We start from the raw sequence: 16,742 nt of genomic DNA, 5'->3' as shown, positions 1-16,742 counted from the left end.
AGCATGATGTAGGAGCTGGTGGAACACATTGTGATTCCTGGTGACCACGTCTGCAGCAAGTGTTGGTTGCTTGAGAAATTCAGGCTCAAAATTGATGACCTGGAATCTGAGCCAACACATCATATGCTAATCGCAGTCGCTGCCTCAAAAAGGCTGCCAACATCATCAAGGACCCACACCATCCTGGCCACGCACTCATCTCTCCACTACCATCAGGTAGAAGGTACAGGAGCCTGAAAACTGGTACATCCAGGTTCAGGAGCAGCTTCTTTCCCACAGCCATCAGGCTATTAAACTCGCCAACAAACAGACTCTGAACTGTAACAGCCTATTGCACTTTATCTGCTTATTTATGTGTATATTGAATTGACCTGAACTGTTCTGTATTTATGCTTATAATTGTTGTGCTGCAGCAAGCAGGAATTTCATTGTCCTAACTGGGACACATGACAATAAACTATCTTGACTTGTCTTGACCCACTCATTCCTGGAATCATTCTTGTAAACCTCCTCTGGACTAATGTTGTAAATCACTGTAAATCAATGGGTCTTTGCTAACTGTCACTTTCTCCTTACATTTGACCTCTTAAAGTGCAACGCTTCCCACCTAGTCGGATTAAACTCCATCTGCCATTCCTTTGCCTGTTTTTGCAGCTGATCTATATCCCACTGTACACTTTGACAGCCTTTCTCCAACAGGAAGCAACAACAGGAAGCTCTTGCCCAGTCTTACCTGTATGCATAGGTAGACTTGAGGATTTCAAGATCGTCAGAGTAAGGAAATGTATCCTCGTATTCCATTAATATACCATTGGCCCCGATACTGGACAGAAGTGGAAAGATCTGTAATGAATGTAAAATATTTATATCCCGGCTACATCTGTACAGAAACTTAAAATTGAAAAACTATGGATGCTGAAAATCTGAAATTAAACAGAAGATGATGGATATTATCACATCTGCACAGATTTACAGCTGGTTTAGAGTTGGAATAAACTACTTCATGGTTGTTGGAAACCGATTTTGTAGCAGCTCTTCAAACGGAATTGGATACATGTTCTCCTCAGGTTTTGGCAGGGTTCCGTTCCTGTGAACTGTTCATAACCCGACCAGTTTGTGAGACAAAAGTATGATCATCAATCGAGTTCCCACACAGCAGAAGATGCTTGCAGCTTCGCAGCTGCTGGCAAATCCATCCAGCGATCTCACAAATACATGTTTCTATGTACAGGCTATATATAAGTTGGGCACTTGTAATGCTGGGAAGGACCTATAAAGGGCCACTAGGGAAGCCGCATTGAAGGCAGCCTCTGCCTACAGTCTGTCTGTTTTTCTGTCTTTTTTTCATTTTTAGTCAGTTTTTAAAGTTTGTTTTGGAGATTTCTTTAGCTTTTCTTTGTGGGGGAGGGGGGTAGGGTAAGGGGGAAACCGGTTCCCAGTCACTTCCTGGCGAGGCCGCGACTATTCTCCGAGTCACGTCCTCACAGCCTACCACCTGGATTGGAGCGGCCTTTCCTGCCGAGGACCAGACCAGAGCTTCAGCAGCGGCGGCGCAGCGCTGGATACATCGCGGAGCGGGCGATTGCTTACCCTGGGTCGCCGTTGAAGCTCCGGAGTGTTGGGCCTGCTGCTTCAACATCGGAGCTGTGGTTTGCAGAGCTTCCAGCACAGGCGGCGCTGACTTTAACATCGCGGAGTCCTGGGGCCCTATGCCGAGGGCCGCCTGCGTTGAATCTCCACCCAGCTCGGCCCATGGACTTCGGGAGCCGCGGACTCCGGTAGGAAGTGGCCGATTCGGATGTCCAAGCCGCTGAGGATGTCCTCCAGTCCCGACGTTGGACTTCCATCACCCTGGCGAGCAGGCCTGAACATCGGGCCGCCCGTAGCGGCGACAGCGGGGGGTTCGGGAGCTCCCCGACCACGGGAAGACAACAGAGGAGAATGACTGAATTTTGGAGCCTTACCTCACAGTGGGAAACTTTGATCCCGTTGTGTGGGGATGTCTGTGTTAAAGACTATCGTGTTCTGTGCTCTTTATTATTCGTATGGCTGTATGGCGACCACACATTTCACTGTACCAATTGGTACATGTGACAAATAAATGTATCTTGTATCTTGTATCTAAATACTTAAAGAAAAACATTTCAGATCTACAAGGAAAGAGGAGACCGAAGTAATTGGATTGCTCTTCAAAACTGTCCCAGATGATGCAAAAAAAGGCCACCTTCTCTGCCACAGAATGCAAATATTCCACGTTACACTCCCTTTTGATGATGCTTTAGTGGATCACTTTCACTCATGTTAAGTCATACTTTGTAGCTCCACCCACTAGTTTAACAGAAAGCTTCTCTTCCCTTTCTTCCTCAGTCTTGAGTTATGTGTTACACAATACACACAATACACAATACAATTTATTTGTCACTTGAACCTCATAGAGGCTCAAATGAAATGTTGTTTCTACAGTCATACACACAAGAAAAAAAGACCCAAGACACAACACAATTTACACAGACATCCATCACAGCGCATCTCCTCCTCGCTGTGATGGAAGGCAAAAAAACTTATCTCTCCCCTGCACTCCCCATTCCCCTCCCGATGTCAGAGTCAAAGCCCCCGGCGGGCGATGGCAATTGTCCCGCGGCCATTAACGCCGCGCCGGGTGATGCAAGGCCGCGCTCCGGGTCTTGTTGGAGCCTCCGGCGGGCGCTAGCAAAGTCCCGCAGCCGTTGAAGCCACGCCGGGCGATGATGTAAGGCCCCGCTCCAGGTACTCCTCGACCCCGCGACTCGGGCAGGAGAAGTCGCCGTTGCGGAAGCCCCGAAAAGCGGTCTCCCAGCAGGGACCCGCAGGCTCCCGATATTACTGTCTGCCAGACCTGCGGTAAGCCTCCGAATCTCCGGGGGTCGGGTCACAGCAGCACGCCACCACAGCTCCACCCGCTCCGAACTCGGCCAGCTCCATGATGATGAGTAGGTCCGCAGCTCCGCAACTGGAGCCCCAGGTCGTTCCTGCTGGAGGCCGCTCCACGTTGCAGCCCCAACGACAACGGAGACCCGACAGGGAAAAGGTCGGGTTCTCCGTGCAGGGGAAAGATTTTAAAAGTTTCCCCCCCGCCCCCCACACACACACACACATACCCCATCAAAAAAAAAAAAAAACTACATTAAAACGGGACAAAAAATAACAAAAAGACAGACGGACTGCAGAGGCCGCTGCGACGTGAGTCACGCCGCCCACCGGAACATACCTACCTATGCTGTAATGCTAATAAAGTCTTTGGATCTTAATCACTGTGCATGATCTAAGTTATTCAACAGCAGAGCTCAACGGGTTTATCTTCAGAATTCGGAAGCACCAAAGACTGCTTCCCTTGATGTCTCCAGTTTGTTAAATGTTTCCCAACCAATTCCTTGGACCCGGTTTCTTTGGTCATCTTACCAATGTCTCTTTCCGTGACTCTGTCAAATTCTGTCTGATGCTGATAAATATCACCTCATATTCCAACATGACATGTAATCAATCCCCTGAAAGTGAAGATGTACTATTGCTCATCATTGCCTACTAGTTACATGACTTTGTTGGACTATGAATAGATGAACAAAATTGTATGGGCCCTACAATTGCAAACAAATGTACATCCTGTTCACACCCTTTCATCACACTGTTACATATGATCATTTAAGGCTTTTCCTTCATTGTAGGCTCATGCACCAGAATTTCTCATATTATCTGTATTATCCCTCGCAATTTCCACCAGCTCCAACATGATACTGGTTCAATCCTGACCTCAGCTGCTGTCTGTCTGGAGTTTGCATTTTCTCCCTGTGACCACGTGAGTTTGCTCCAGTTTCCTCCTACATCCCAAATGTGCAAAATTATTAGTTAATTGGCTTATGTAAATTGCCCCTAGTGTGCAGGGCATAGAATAGTGTAAGGGTCAGCATGGACTCCGTGGGCCAAAGGGGCTGTTCCCTTAAGGGCCTGTCCCACTGTACGAGGTAATTCAAGAGTTCTCCCCTAATTCGAGTTCATGTCATGTACGTAGCGGGTACGTAGGAGCTCGTACGAGTAAAAAGTAACCATTTTTTTCATCATGAGTATTTTTTTACTCGTGGACATTTTTCAGTGTAGAAAAAACGTCACGAGTTTACCCGATTTCCTGAGTAACTACCGTCACTCGTACGAGCCGCTACGTGACATCCACATGCTCCTACGTGCCCGCTACACACATTACACGAGCTCGAATCAGGGGAGAACCCGGGAGAACTCTTGAATTACCTCGTACAGTGGGACAGGCCGTTAACTATCTAACTAAACTCTACTACTCTAACTAAACTCTACTACTCCTCTGATCTCTCTGCCTGAGGCATCCTGCAAAGAGCCCCAATATCAGATTGAAGAGAATGCCTAATTTTCCATCTGGACAAATTGCAGCAAGCAGGATTCAACAACGAATTCTCCGACTTGTCATTGTGTTGCCATTACGCCCTCCCTTTTTTCCTTCGTTTGTATATTCTGGCTGCTCAACACATCCCACTGGGCCAGGTCCAGCCTAAGGAAGGAAGAAATGTTGATGGGATTTTTTGGCCATTGCTTTGAGATGGCTAGTCTAGGACTAGTTGCTGATGATATTTACGCCTATGAACTTGAAGTTTTCGACCATCTTTATGTCGGTGCCGTCAATGTAAACCTGGGTATGTGTACCGCTTCACCTCCTGCAGTTGATCACCTTTGTCTTGATGACATTGAGAGAAAGGTTGTTGTCTAGACACCAGATTACGAGATTCCCAATCTCCTTCCTGTACTCCATCTCATCATTATTTGATATCCGGCCCACTACGGTGGTGTCGTCCACGAAGTTATAAACCGAGTTGGATTTTACTTGGCTGCACAGTCATGTATGAGTAAAGAACAGATCTTTGCAGAACACCAGCATTGAGGATTATCGTAGAAGTTGATTTGTCACCCATCCTCACTGATTGTGGTCTGTGGGTCAGGAAGTCGAGGATCCAGTTTAGAGAAACAGTGCTGAAACAGGACCTTCGGCCCACCAAGTCTACACCGATCCCTACACACTAACATTATCCTATACACACTACAATGTTACCAAGCCAATTAGCCTCCAAACCTGTATGTCTTTGGAGTGTGGGAGGAAACCGGAGTTCTCAGAGAAAACGCATGCCGGTCACGGTGCGAATGTACAAACTCCATACAAACAGCACTCGTAGTCAGGATCGAACCCGGGTCTCTGGTGCTGCAAGGCAGCAACTCTACCACTGTGCCACCATGCAGTTGCAGACGGGGGTGCTGAAAATGTTTGTTAAACATTGCCATTGTACAAGGCTCTCCAGTTACTCATTAAAATCAACTTCCATTCCTATAACCCTGGAAGTAAAAAGGGGCTCACAATTTAATTCTCAGGCTTTCACCTCCTACCTGTTTCAGATAAGCAAGTTTGGGTGGAGCTCCTTTGAGATCCAAGTGCACGACTCTCATCCCTGAAGAAATATAATTTTTCAGATGGTCTGATGGCGCCTTCAGCACTGACTTGATATCCTCCTTTCCTTGCTGTAAGATTTCCTTGGTCAGGCTCGTCAGTTCATGTTTATTTGCTATTGATTTTCCATGCTTACTCCAGAAGTTACTATTCACAGGAGTGTAAGTTTGTTTTGGCCTAAGAGAAAGAAGCACATTTTTTCAATCAACTGAATCCTTTAACCATAACACACAAAAGTTTACAAGCCTTCCAAACTAGGAAGCTAGCTTTGAGAGTAGAAGCAGTATTTTAACCATTAAACTACAAGTTGGCATATACAGGAGAGAAATTACACGACTAGGGTAACGAACAGGTTCCGATCTTTCAAACGCCCACCAGTCAATTTTGTCCCTAAGTTGGAAAATGCACAAAGAAATGGTAACCATGGTTCCACAATGTTGCAATGAATGCCATCAAAAGCGTAAAAGACTGAAAAGAAAGAACAATTACTATAAGTGGACAGTGAGAGTGGAAACTAGTTCTTATGTTTAAGGAATGAATGTGTGTACATATGTTGGACTTTTGAATTTAATAACATTATGGGACTTCGCTTGTATATAGGGGTGCCCCTAAGTCAAGTATTCGAAACCTGGAGAGGACCGATAATCCAGTTAGTTAAGTTAAGAAGGATGATAGAGGGAGAGGGATGAAGAAGAGTGAGCAGAAGGAAAGAGAAAGTAAAGTAAAGTAAAGTAGCCTTTATTGTCATTCAGACCTTTTGGTCTGAACGAAGTTCCGTTGCCTTGCAGTCATACATATAATAAAAATAACAAATACACACAATAAACACAAATTTAACATCCACCACAGTGAGTTCACCAGGCACCTCCTCACTGTGATGGAAGGCAAAAATCTTAAAGTCCTTGTCTCTTCCCTCCTTGTTCTCCCTCTGCTCCGAGGCGACCTGTGAGCTTCCAACGCTGTCGTCCAACGTGGCCGATCCTCCGAGGTCAGGTCGCCGCTGCCGCCGGAACGCCACAGCTCCGTTGTCGGGTCGCCGCTGCTGCCGGAACGCCACAGCTCCGATGTCGGGTCGCCGCTGCCACTGCGGCCGGAACGCCACAGCTCCGATGTTGCCGCTGGAACGCTGCCCCAGCTCCGAGGCCGCCAGCTCCGCCATTAGGCCTTGGCGCAGACGGAGACGGACACGGGGGATACGACAAGAGAAGTAGCATCCCCCCCGAAGGAAGAGACCAAAAACAAGTTTCTCCCCCCCCCCACACCCATACAAAACGTAATAAAAGAAAAATAAAACCAAAAATTAACTAAAACAGGACAAAAGAACAAACAAAAAAAGAAAAAACAAACGGACTGCAGGCGAGCCGCAGCTGCTAAGGCAGCACCGCCATCTTGTAGAGATAAAAGAGTGGGGGAGAGGAAGGAATAAGTTAAGAGAGTGAGAAAGGAAAGAAAGGAATGAGGTGGAAGAATGGAGCCTGAGGGAGGAGAAAGAAAGGAGTGTGAGGGAGGTCAAAGAGAGAGTGAAGGGGAGGAATGAATAAGAGGGAGAAAAAGGTGTGAATGGAAGGGGTAAGAATGGAGTGAGAAAGAAGGTAAATAAAGTTAACAAGAATTTGTTCAAAATATAATGAAATGCAATGCCAGAAGACATAGATTTTTAACAAATGGGAGGGTAGATGCCAGGAGTGCAAGGTTGGTGGGAGGGGTATTGGGAGGAGAACATGGACAGATGGGAATTTGGAATATGATGCAAGGCTCAATCGGTGCTCAAGAAAATGGTTAGCATTGTGATGAAACACAAGGAAGGAGAAATTCACGATCTGTAATATTGTTAAAAGTGTGACAAGTGTAACTCTAACTTCTACAGGTGCACAGTAGAGAGCATGCTGACCGGTTGCATCGTGGCTTGGTTCGGCAATTTGAGCGCCCTGGAGAGGAAAAGACGACAAAAAGTAGTAAACACTGCCCAGTCCATCATCGGCTCTGACCGTCCTTCCATCGAGAGGATTTATCGCAGTCGCTGCCTCAAAAAGGCTGGCAGTATCATCAAAGACCCACACCATCCTGGCCACACACTCATCTCCCTGCTACCTTCAGGTAGAAGGTACAGGGGCCTGAAGACTGCAACAACCAGGTTCAGGAATAGCTACTTCCCCACAACCATCAGGCTATTAAACCTGGCTCGGACAAAACTCTGATTATTAATAACCACTTTCTGCTATTTGCACTTTATCAGTTTATTTATTCATGTGTGTATATATTTATATCATGGTATATGGACACATTTATCTGTTTTGTAGTAAATGCCTACTATTTTCTGTGTGCTTAAGCAAAGCAAGAATGTCATTGTCCTATACAGGGACACATAACAATAAACTCACTTGAACTTGAACTTGTAATATTGCTAAAGGTGACAAGTGTGTTACAGTTCCACTTAAACTTAAGCTTGAGCTTGAGGCTTCATTAGAAATTGGTAAGTATGATGTTGTGGAAATTACAGAGACATGCCAGTAAGAGGACCAGGGCTGGGAACTGAATATTCAAGGGTATACGTCCTAAAAAGCAGACAGGTGGGCAGAGGGGATGGGGTAGCATGAGAAATGAAATTCAGTCCCTTGCGAAAGGTGACATAGAATCAGTAGATGTAGTCAGTATGGATAGAATTGAGGAATTGTAAGGGTGAAAAGACCCTAATGGGAGTTGTTTACAGGCCCCCAAACAGTAGCCTGGATATAGGGTGCAAGTTGAATCAAGAGTTAAAATTGGCATGTCGCAAAGGTAAACAATCTCCCAAATGTACTAGTGGCCAGAGGACCTTGGGTGACAGAGGAACTGAAAGAAATTCACATTAGGCAGGAAATGGTGTTGGGTAGACTGATGGGACTGAAGGCTGATAAATCCCCAGGGCCTGATGGTCTGCATCCCAGGGTACTTAAGGAAGTGGCTCTAGAAATCGTGGACGCATTGGTGATAATTTTCCAATGCTCTATAGATTCAGGATCAGTTCCTGTGGATTGGAGGGTAGCTAATGTTATCCCACTTTTTAAGAAAGGTGGGAGAGAGAAAACAGGTAATTATAGCTCAATTAGCCTGACATCGGTGGTGGTGAAGGTGCTGGAGTCAATTATAAAAGATGAAATTGCGTCGCATTTGGATAGCAGTAACAGGATCGGTCCGAATCAGCATGGATTTACGATGGGGAAATCATGCTTGACTAATCTTCTGGAATTTTTTGAAGATGTAACTAGGAAAATGGACAAGGGAGAGCCAGTGGATGTAGTGTGCCTGGACTTTCAGAAAGCCTTTGATAAGGTCCCACATAGGAGATTAGTGGGCAAAATTAGAGCACATGGTATTGGGGATAGGGTGTTGACATCGATAGAAAATGGGTTGGCAGACAGGAAACAAAGAGTAGGGATTAACAGGTACATTTCAGAATGGCAGTCAGTGACTAGTGGGGTACCACAAGGCTCGGTGCTGGGACCACAGCTATTTGCAATATGCTTTAATGATTTAGATGAAGGGATTACAAGTAACATTAGCAAATTTGCAGATGACACAAGCTGGGTGGCAGTGTGAACTGCGAGGTGGATGCTATGAGGATGCAGGGTGACTTGGACAGGTTGAGTGAGTGGGCAAATGCATGGCAGATGCAGTTTAATGTGGATAAATGTGAGGTTATCCACTTTGGTGGCAAAAACAGGAAGGCAGATTATTATCTGAATAGTGCCAAGTTGGGAAAAGGGGAAGTGCAACGAGATCTGGGGGTCCTTGTTCATCAGTCACTGAAAGTAAGCATGCAGGTACATCAGGCAGTGAAGAAAGCTAATGGCATGCTGGCCTTCATAACAAGGGGAGTTGAGTATAGGAGCAAAGAGGTCCTTCTGCAGTTGTACAGGGCCCTAGTGAGACCACTGCTGGTGTATTGTGTGCAGTTTTGGTCTCCAAATCTGAGGAAGAACATTCTTGCTATTGAGGGAGTGCAGCGTAGGTTCACGAGGTTCATTCCCGGGATGGCGGGACTGTCATATGTTGATAGAATGGAGCGACTGGGCTTGTATACACTGGAATTTAGAAGGATGAGAGGGTTTCTTATTAAAACATCTAAGAAACACACACACACACACGATCAGACCTTTATAGATAGATATATATAGATAGATAGATAGATAGATAGATAGATAGATAGATAGATAGATAGATAGATAGATAGATAGATAGATAGATAGATAGATAGATAGATAGATAGATAGATAGATAGATAGATAGATAGATAGATAGATAGATAGATAGATAGATAGATAGATAGATAGATAGATAGATAGATAGATAGATAGATAGATAGATAGATAGATAGATAGATAGATAGATAGATAGATAGATAGATAGATAGATAGATAGATAGATAGATATAGATATATATATGTGTATATATATATATATATATATATATATATATATGTATATATATGTATATTTCCATTCAAGACATTTATATTACAAACAAGGGTCCCAGCACTGATCTCTATGGTCATGGACTTCCAATCAGAAAAGCATAGTTGCACCACTACCCTCTGCCCCGTCCCCAAGCCAATTTTGTATCCAATTAGCCAGCTTGCCTTTGTTACCATGTGCCTTAACCTTCTGGACCTGACCAGCAAGCGGGAAATTGTTAAATGCCTTAAGGGCCTGTCCCACATACGCAATTTTTACGCAGACTTGCCGGCACCCGTCAAAGTCGCAGCAGATCGCCATAAAAATGTCAAAATGTTGAAAATCCAGTGGCGACCAGTAAAAGGTACGACTCTTTGGGCGACTACTCACAACCAAACAGGCGTCACTCCCACTTGTCAGATATCATTTTACCCACAAGCATCTGCTCCCAATCTGTTTGTCAGGTCCTCTCCTGCACTATCAAACCAGCTTTCCCTCAATTTAGAACCTTATCTTGTAGACCAAACTTATCCTTTTCCATAACTACCTTGAAAGTTACAGAATTATGATCACTGTTTTCAAAGTGTTCCCCCACTGATATTTTCTCCACCTGCCTGATTTAATTTCCTAAGATGAGGACAAGCCCTGTGTCCTAGGAGGACACCATGGTGTCACCAGATCGGGCTACATGAATTATGGGGAACCAGAGAGTGCCCAGACTGTAGCACACCAGAGCATGTGGCAGCCAGCTGCACTGCCATCTGCTGGAAGAAGTGCAGGCAGAATGTCCACCAGGCCAAAGTTACGTGCTGTAGATTAGTTTGGTCTCCTCCAACCAAGGAGTTGAGGAGTGATGGTCTCACCATCATCTGTGAAGCTCCGAGAGTGCTGTCCCCCAATCCACCTCTGGGATTGTGGGAGTGGGGCAGGGCCAAAGTAACTCAGGCTGGTACGCAGGGAGCAGCGTCCTAGAAGAAAAGCGGAGGATGAAGGGATCAAGAACTAAGCTGAGGAGGAGAAGTTAGAGAGGAGGTTGTGAAATTGTCTCCGGAGAGAGGAGGAGAAGTTAGAGAGGAGGTTGTGAAACTGTCTCCGGAGAGAGGAGGAGAAGTTAGAGAGGAGGTTGTGAAACTGTCTCCGGAGAGAGGAGGAGAAGTTAGAGAGGAGGTTGTGAAACTGTCTCCGGAGAGAGGAGGAGAACATTTACATCGGTGAGACCAAGCGTAGGTTGGGCGATCGTTTCGCCGAACACCTCCGCTCAGTCCGCAATAACCTACCTGACCTCCCGGTGGCTCAGCACTTCAACTCCCCCTCCCATTCCCAATCCGACCTCTCTGTCCTGGGTCTCCTCCATTGCCAGAGTGAGCAACAGCGGAAATTGGAGGAACAGCATCTCATATTCCGTCTGGGGTCCTTGCGTCCTTATGGCATTAACATTGAATTCTCCCAATTTGGCTAGCCCGTGCTGTCTCCTCCCCTTCCTTAACCCTCTAGCTGTCTCCTCCCACCCTCCCATCCGCCCGCCCTCGGGCTCCTCCTCCTCCTCCCCTTTTCCTTCTTTCTTTCCCCACCCCCCATCAGTCTGAAGAAGGGTTTCGGCCCGAAACGTCGCCTATTTCCTTCGCTCCATAGATGCTGCTGCACCCGCTGAGTTTCCCCAGCAATTGTGTGTACCTAAGAACTAAGCTGATCTCCCTTCAATGCCACCAGCTTCAGCACAAGAGACTGGTCACTGGGCTGGATCAGAACATGCACCTCAGCCTTAAGTCAGCGCATGGGTCTGCTGGGACAGAGCAACTGACGGTTGCGATCTTTATTAGCATTGATTTATTTTTTATTACTTGTAGACACAATGAAAACCTTTGATTGCAAACTATCTAGTCAAATTATACCATGCACGAGTACAATTAACCCATACACAACAGGAGTGCGGAGTTAAAAATACCAGAGGCAGAAACTATTTACAACGTTATAGTGTTACAGTAAGAGTGAAGGTGCAGAAAAAAATAATATTTCAAGGGGAATGATGAGTCATCAGTTTGCACCCTTAGTTTATGAGAGTTCATTAGGTGTCTAATAAGAGCAGGGAAGAGGCTGTTCCTGAATCTGTTGGTACTTGTTTACAAGGTTTTGTACCTTCTGTCTCATAGGAATGGGGAGACGATGGAATGACTGAGGTGTAACCAGTCTGTGATTATGTTGGCTTCTCTCCCAAAGCATTATGAAGTGGAGATAAGAGTATTTATTAAAATACATTTAGACCATATATTTACAAAACAATGGGAGTAAAGATTGTATCAGTGAATGTAAAGAGAGCAAAATGTGTTATGACCTTGGGACCCAAAGCAAGGTCAAGGCTGACCAGCTGCTTTTGCAGGAGTGCAGCTTACTGTAGCTGAGCACCTGCGGACAGTGGTGATGCATGTGGTCCCACAAGCTGTTGAGATGGTTAATGGGGCAAAGATTGAAGCACCTCCAGCCTTGGTATTCTGCTGTGGGGAAGCAACTTCACCATATCAAAGCCACGGAGGTGGTAAATGAGTGCTTTGCTCTGGCAAAGTAACATGTGAGCAGCAGCCCTGTGAAGCAAGCATGGCAGCCCTCCAGATCCCACTGCTTTTGGCGATGTCCCAGCCGCTCGTTCTGGGCAGCGACTCCATCTGCATTGTCGATGTAGCAGGGCAATCCAGCGGTGCCAACAACAAACTGGACGTCACCTCCAGACTTCAGATACAAACAGCAAAAGATGCTGAGCCCATCAACCTCTCTGCAGACAAAGCGCCATGACGATATGCCTAGCAAACTAGATGGCTCAGTCTGGTTCCAAGACCCCCTCTTAATGCCCCCAGTCAAGGTCAGATCCACCAAAATCATGCTAGTGTTCTTAGCTGGCCACTACTGTGGCTAATTGTCATGACAGGAAACTGGCTCAGGGACACGGAGGCTAGATGCAAAACTGCTGATCCCAGAAAACATCCAGGAACATACAAGGGACAACTCAGGTTGGAGATTTGTTAGCCCTTGCTGTCTTCTCCCCTTCTTCAGCCCTCGGGTTGTCTCCTCCCATCCCTCAGCCCTCGGGCTCCTCCTCCTCCTTTTCCCTTCCTTCTCCCCGCCACCTCCTATCAGTCTGAAGAAGGGTTTCGGCCCGAAATGTTGCCTATTTCCTTCGCTCCATAGATGCTGCTGCACCCGCTGAGTTTCTTCAGCATTTTTGTGTACCTTGGAGACCAGCTAAGCCCTCTTTGACTCCCTGATATACTGGTGGGAAGTAGTCCAGATGATTATCAAAGGTTTCTTCATCCCCACAGAAAGTGAGAGTCAGGGGGAATTTACTGCTGCTGCTGCTGCTGTAATTGATGAGGTTGGAGAACAATACCTATAGGTAAAGAGCATCTTCTGCACCATGAAGGTTGATAGTATTCATCCAAAATGTTCAAAAGGTGCCCAGTAACCTGTGGCCTTAAGGAAGAGGCTCGATAACATCCTCACACTCAGAAAAGCCAAAGATCTGTAATTTCTTTGCCGGTCGGTGTGAGAGAAAGTGGGAGTGTCTGGACTAGCCACAGAGCAACTCTTCCCCTCTGTTAATCAGGCTTCTGAACGGTTCTTCAATAATCTAGATTACAGACCGATTCATCTCTACCCCATTGCAGACATCAGACTGTTTATGGAACTGCTACATTAAAATGCCAAGAACTCGATTATTTTAGTCCAGTTTAGAGATACAGCGCGGAAACAGGCCCTTCGGCCCACTGAGTCCGCACCGATCAACAATCCCTGCACATCAATACTATCCTACACACACTACGGACAATTTACACATACACCAAGCCAATTAAACTACATACCTGTACGTCTTTGGAGTGTGGGAGGAAACCGAAGATCTGAGAGAAAACCCATGCGGTCAAGGGGAGAACGTACAAACTCCCTACAGACAGCACCCGTAGTCAGGATCGAACCCGGGTCTCCGGTGTTGCAAGCGCTGTAAGGCAGCAGCTCTACCACTGCGCCACTGTGGCCGCCCTTCTGCACTCTCTATTCTGCATTCTGTATCGTCCGCTTTGCTCTACCTATTGTGCCTGAGTTTGACGATTGCATATTATCATCTGATTTGATTGGATAACACATAAAACAGAGCTTTTCACTGTACCTCAGTACACGTGACAATAATAAACGTAATGTAATCTAATCTGATTGGACGGGCAAGAATCAGCAATAAAAAAGTACTACCTTATGTCCTGTACTCATCTGCATTCAGGCCCCAAGGCCAGCCTAACCAACGGGTACATTCCACAGCTGACATATGCACCTTCATCTCCAGTATCTGGAAGGACAAGGACAGCAGGTGCATAGGGAGAGTCTCAGGGAAAATTGAGTGACATCAACACTTCCTTCATCACTGAGGGCATTTTACGAGCACTTCAAGGGCAAGCAATCCCTGTTGGCCTTGCCAGCAGCAACCCGTATTCTGGGGCCAATTTCAAATTTAAAAAAAACTTACTTTGACTTGGAATATATCTTCAAGCACACAATTATTAGAATCAGGAAAAGCAAGAACCGCAAAATGTTCATTGAGGTTATCCTCCACATATTTCTCTGTGTCACTGCAAGAGACAAGTAAAAGGAAACAAAATGCTGGTTAAAATAAACTCAAATTAGCAAAATATGATGCCTCGATCATGATTTCTCTCTAAATTATACTTTCACACAGCATCAGACATTCAAATGCCATTCATGGTCAATACAAAGGCTTTTCATTTCATCTTTCCTTCCTCATATTACTTTTATATTTTCTTACAATATAAAAAGAAGTAATTTGGCCCATCACGTTTATGCCAGCACTCATAGCAATCCCATTACGGGCCATGCCTGAATTATGAGCATCTGACCTATGGACACCCTGTACATATGAAAGAGCTTCCATAATATTATTAAATTCAAAAGTCTGACAGAGTATCTACAAAACGTCCACTCCTACAGGTGGCAGGCAAGTTCACCCTTTCTCTTCACTTTTTATAATTGTTCTCACACAGTCTCACACTGCTGCACCAACCCTTTTGTAATGTGGAAATACAAAAGCCAATCTGTGCATGGCAACTTCTCGTAAACAGCACTGGGATGATTAGAGGTTCCACACGCAATGCATCACGTAAAATATTCCAGTCTTAAAATAGGAAATTATTTATATCAGCCAAAAAATGAGAACCAAGGAATCTTGCAGATGGTGTCCATAATGGGTAAGATTATTCACTGCTCTGTTTGTTTTGTTAAACATGGCTTTGGTTAATGTTCAATCTCCTTTTATGTATTTATAATCCCTCTAAGTAGTTTTGTGTTACAGGTTATTAAGCAAAATAAACACATTGAATGCCAATGTTTATCCTTGCCCATTTTCCTCCATCACCTATCCCCCCCTTCCCTCGACCCCAACCACGCACCCGTAATCCACCCCACTGTTCCATGCCCCTTCCTCTCATTCTCAAAACTCTTGGTAGTTACTGAAATAGCACGTGGTTATGTCGACCAACCATGCTCACAAGCTGTAAGAAAGGGCTGACAGCTGAGGATAGATCAGTCTTCTACAGTCACATGAACAAGGGCGCAGTTTAAATTCTCAACACAATGGCTTAAGCGAAAATCACCTGGTCCCACATTCACTTCTATACAGTGAATTCCAAAGTGTTCATGTGATCTACATCCTTCAATCCACGCCAACCAGGATTGTTTTTAAAAACTGTTGGGTACAGTACTCTCTCCATTTATCACCCAAGGGCCGTAACAGCTAGTTATTCTTCCAGTGCTGCCCTTAGACGATAAATGTACTGTATCCAACAGTTTTTAAAAACAATCCTGGTTGGCGTGGATTGAAGGAAAAGATCCCATGAACGCTTTGGAATTCACTGCATAGAAGTACGTGCCAGTTGTCAAGCGTGTTTGCTACAAGTTAATGCTGTACTCTTACAATGACGATCGACATACACATGCATGGGTGAGGAACTGCAGTGTTGCCACATGAGATGGAAGAAGGAAACAAGCTCTGTGGGTTCCGTAAAATGTGTTTGCTCCACCCTGTAGCTGGTGCATGAGCACCATAGATAAAACCATAGATAAGATGGGCACTATTAACTATCCCCGCCATAGATCTACCAGATTCCTGGGAATGACCATGTGACAAAGCCCAGTTAAAATTTATAGGTTTTAATTAGACGTTGTTACGTGATCTACTTCCCCATACCCTGCCCAGCAAGCTGCTACTATCTACAGCAGCAGCTTCCACATTACTATACATTATTGAGGTAGTCAGGTCAACAAGAGGCATTCAAGTACCAGGATAGTCATGGAACAAAGTGTCTCCAGAGCATTGAAAATTGTGCACACAAGCAGACACTAAGATCAGTATTGTGAGTTGTATGCTGCACAATCTCACAAACAAATGACAGCAGCCAGAGCCAGGGGAAAAGCTGCGAGCAGGTCTGCAGCTTGAGGGCCATGAAGGAGTCTGAAAAACAAAAGGAGCGGTAGCAGTTTTATCCACCTATCCTTGCCAGGCTTGGTCTCTCCCACACCACTTTTGCAGTGTTCTTCCCACTACCACAATCAGTCTGAAGAAGGGTCCCAAAGTCAAAACTCTTTGTGGGAGTTACCTCCTTCTCCCCGGCAGCATTGGTTTCCACCAGGAATCTGTGTTGCTGTTGTGGGATGTGATGTGGAGTGTGCCTTTGAGGGGTAATGCTTTTCTCTGAATACGTGGTATTAAACTGTTGGAAGAGATTTAAATCGGATGAGGTTTTAATCAGGGAAGGATGCC

General features: G+C 45.5%; 1 protein-coding gene across 7 annotated transcripts in view; it reads right to left on the bottom strand.

The window, feature by feature from the left end:
- LOC116985775 (hexosaminidase D-like) overlaps nt 1–16,742 on the bottom strand; it is a 40,550-nt gene that overhangs the window by 20,892 nt on the left and 2,916 nt on the right. For 5 of the 7 annotated variants that reach the window (XR_004415347.1, XM_033040765.1, XM_033040766.1 and 2 more), the window contains 3 exons: nt 14,436–14,538; nt 5,437–5,674; nt 734–843 (listed from right to left, as the gene is read on the bottom strand). Coding sequence is in view for 6 of the 7 variants with exons in the window: in XM_033040765.1 (XP_032896656.1) it covers nt 734–843; nt 5,437–5,674; nt 14,436–14,524 (437 nt within the window). In the remaining variant the exon portion in view is untranslated. Of the gene's footprint in view, nt 1–733; nt 844–5,436; nt 5,675–14,435; nt 14,539–16,578; nt 16,693–16,742 lie in introns of all 7 variants that reach the window. The other 2 variants (XM_033040767.1, XM_033040769.1) reach the window with 2 other exon arrangements.

Source organism: Amblyraja radiata, chromosome 22 (assembly GCF_010909765.2).
Source record: "Amblyraja radiata isolate CabotCenter1 chromosome 22, sAmbRad1.1.pri, whole genome shotgun sequence".
Classification (NCBI taxonomy): Eukaryota; Metazoa; Chordata; class Chondrichthyes; order Rajiformes; family Rajidae; genus Amblyraja; species Amblyraja radiata.
Note: the sequence above shows the minus strand (reverse complement) of the source record. Positions and strands in the feature narration are given on the sequence as shown.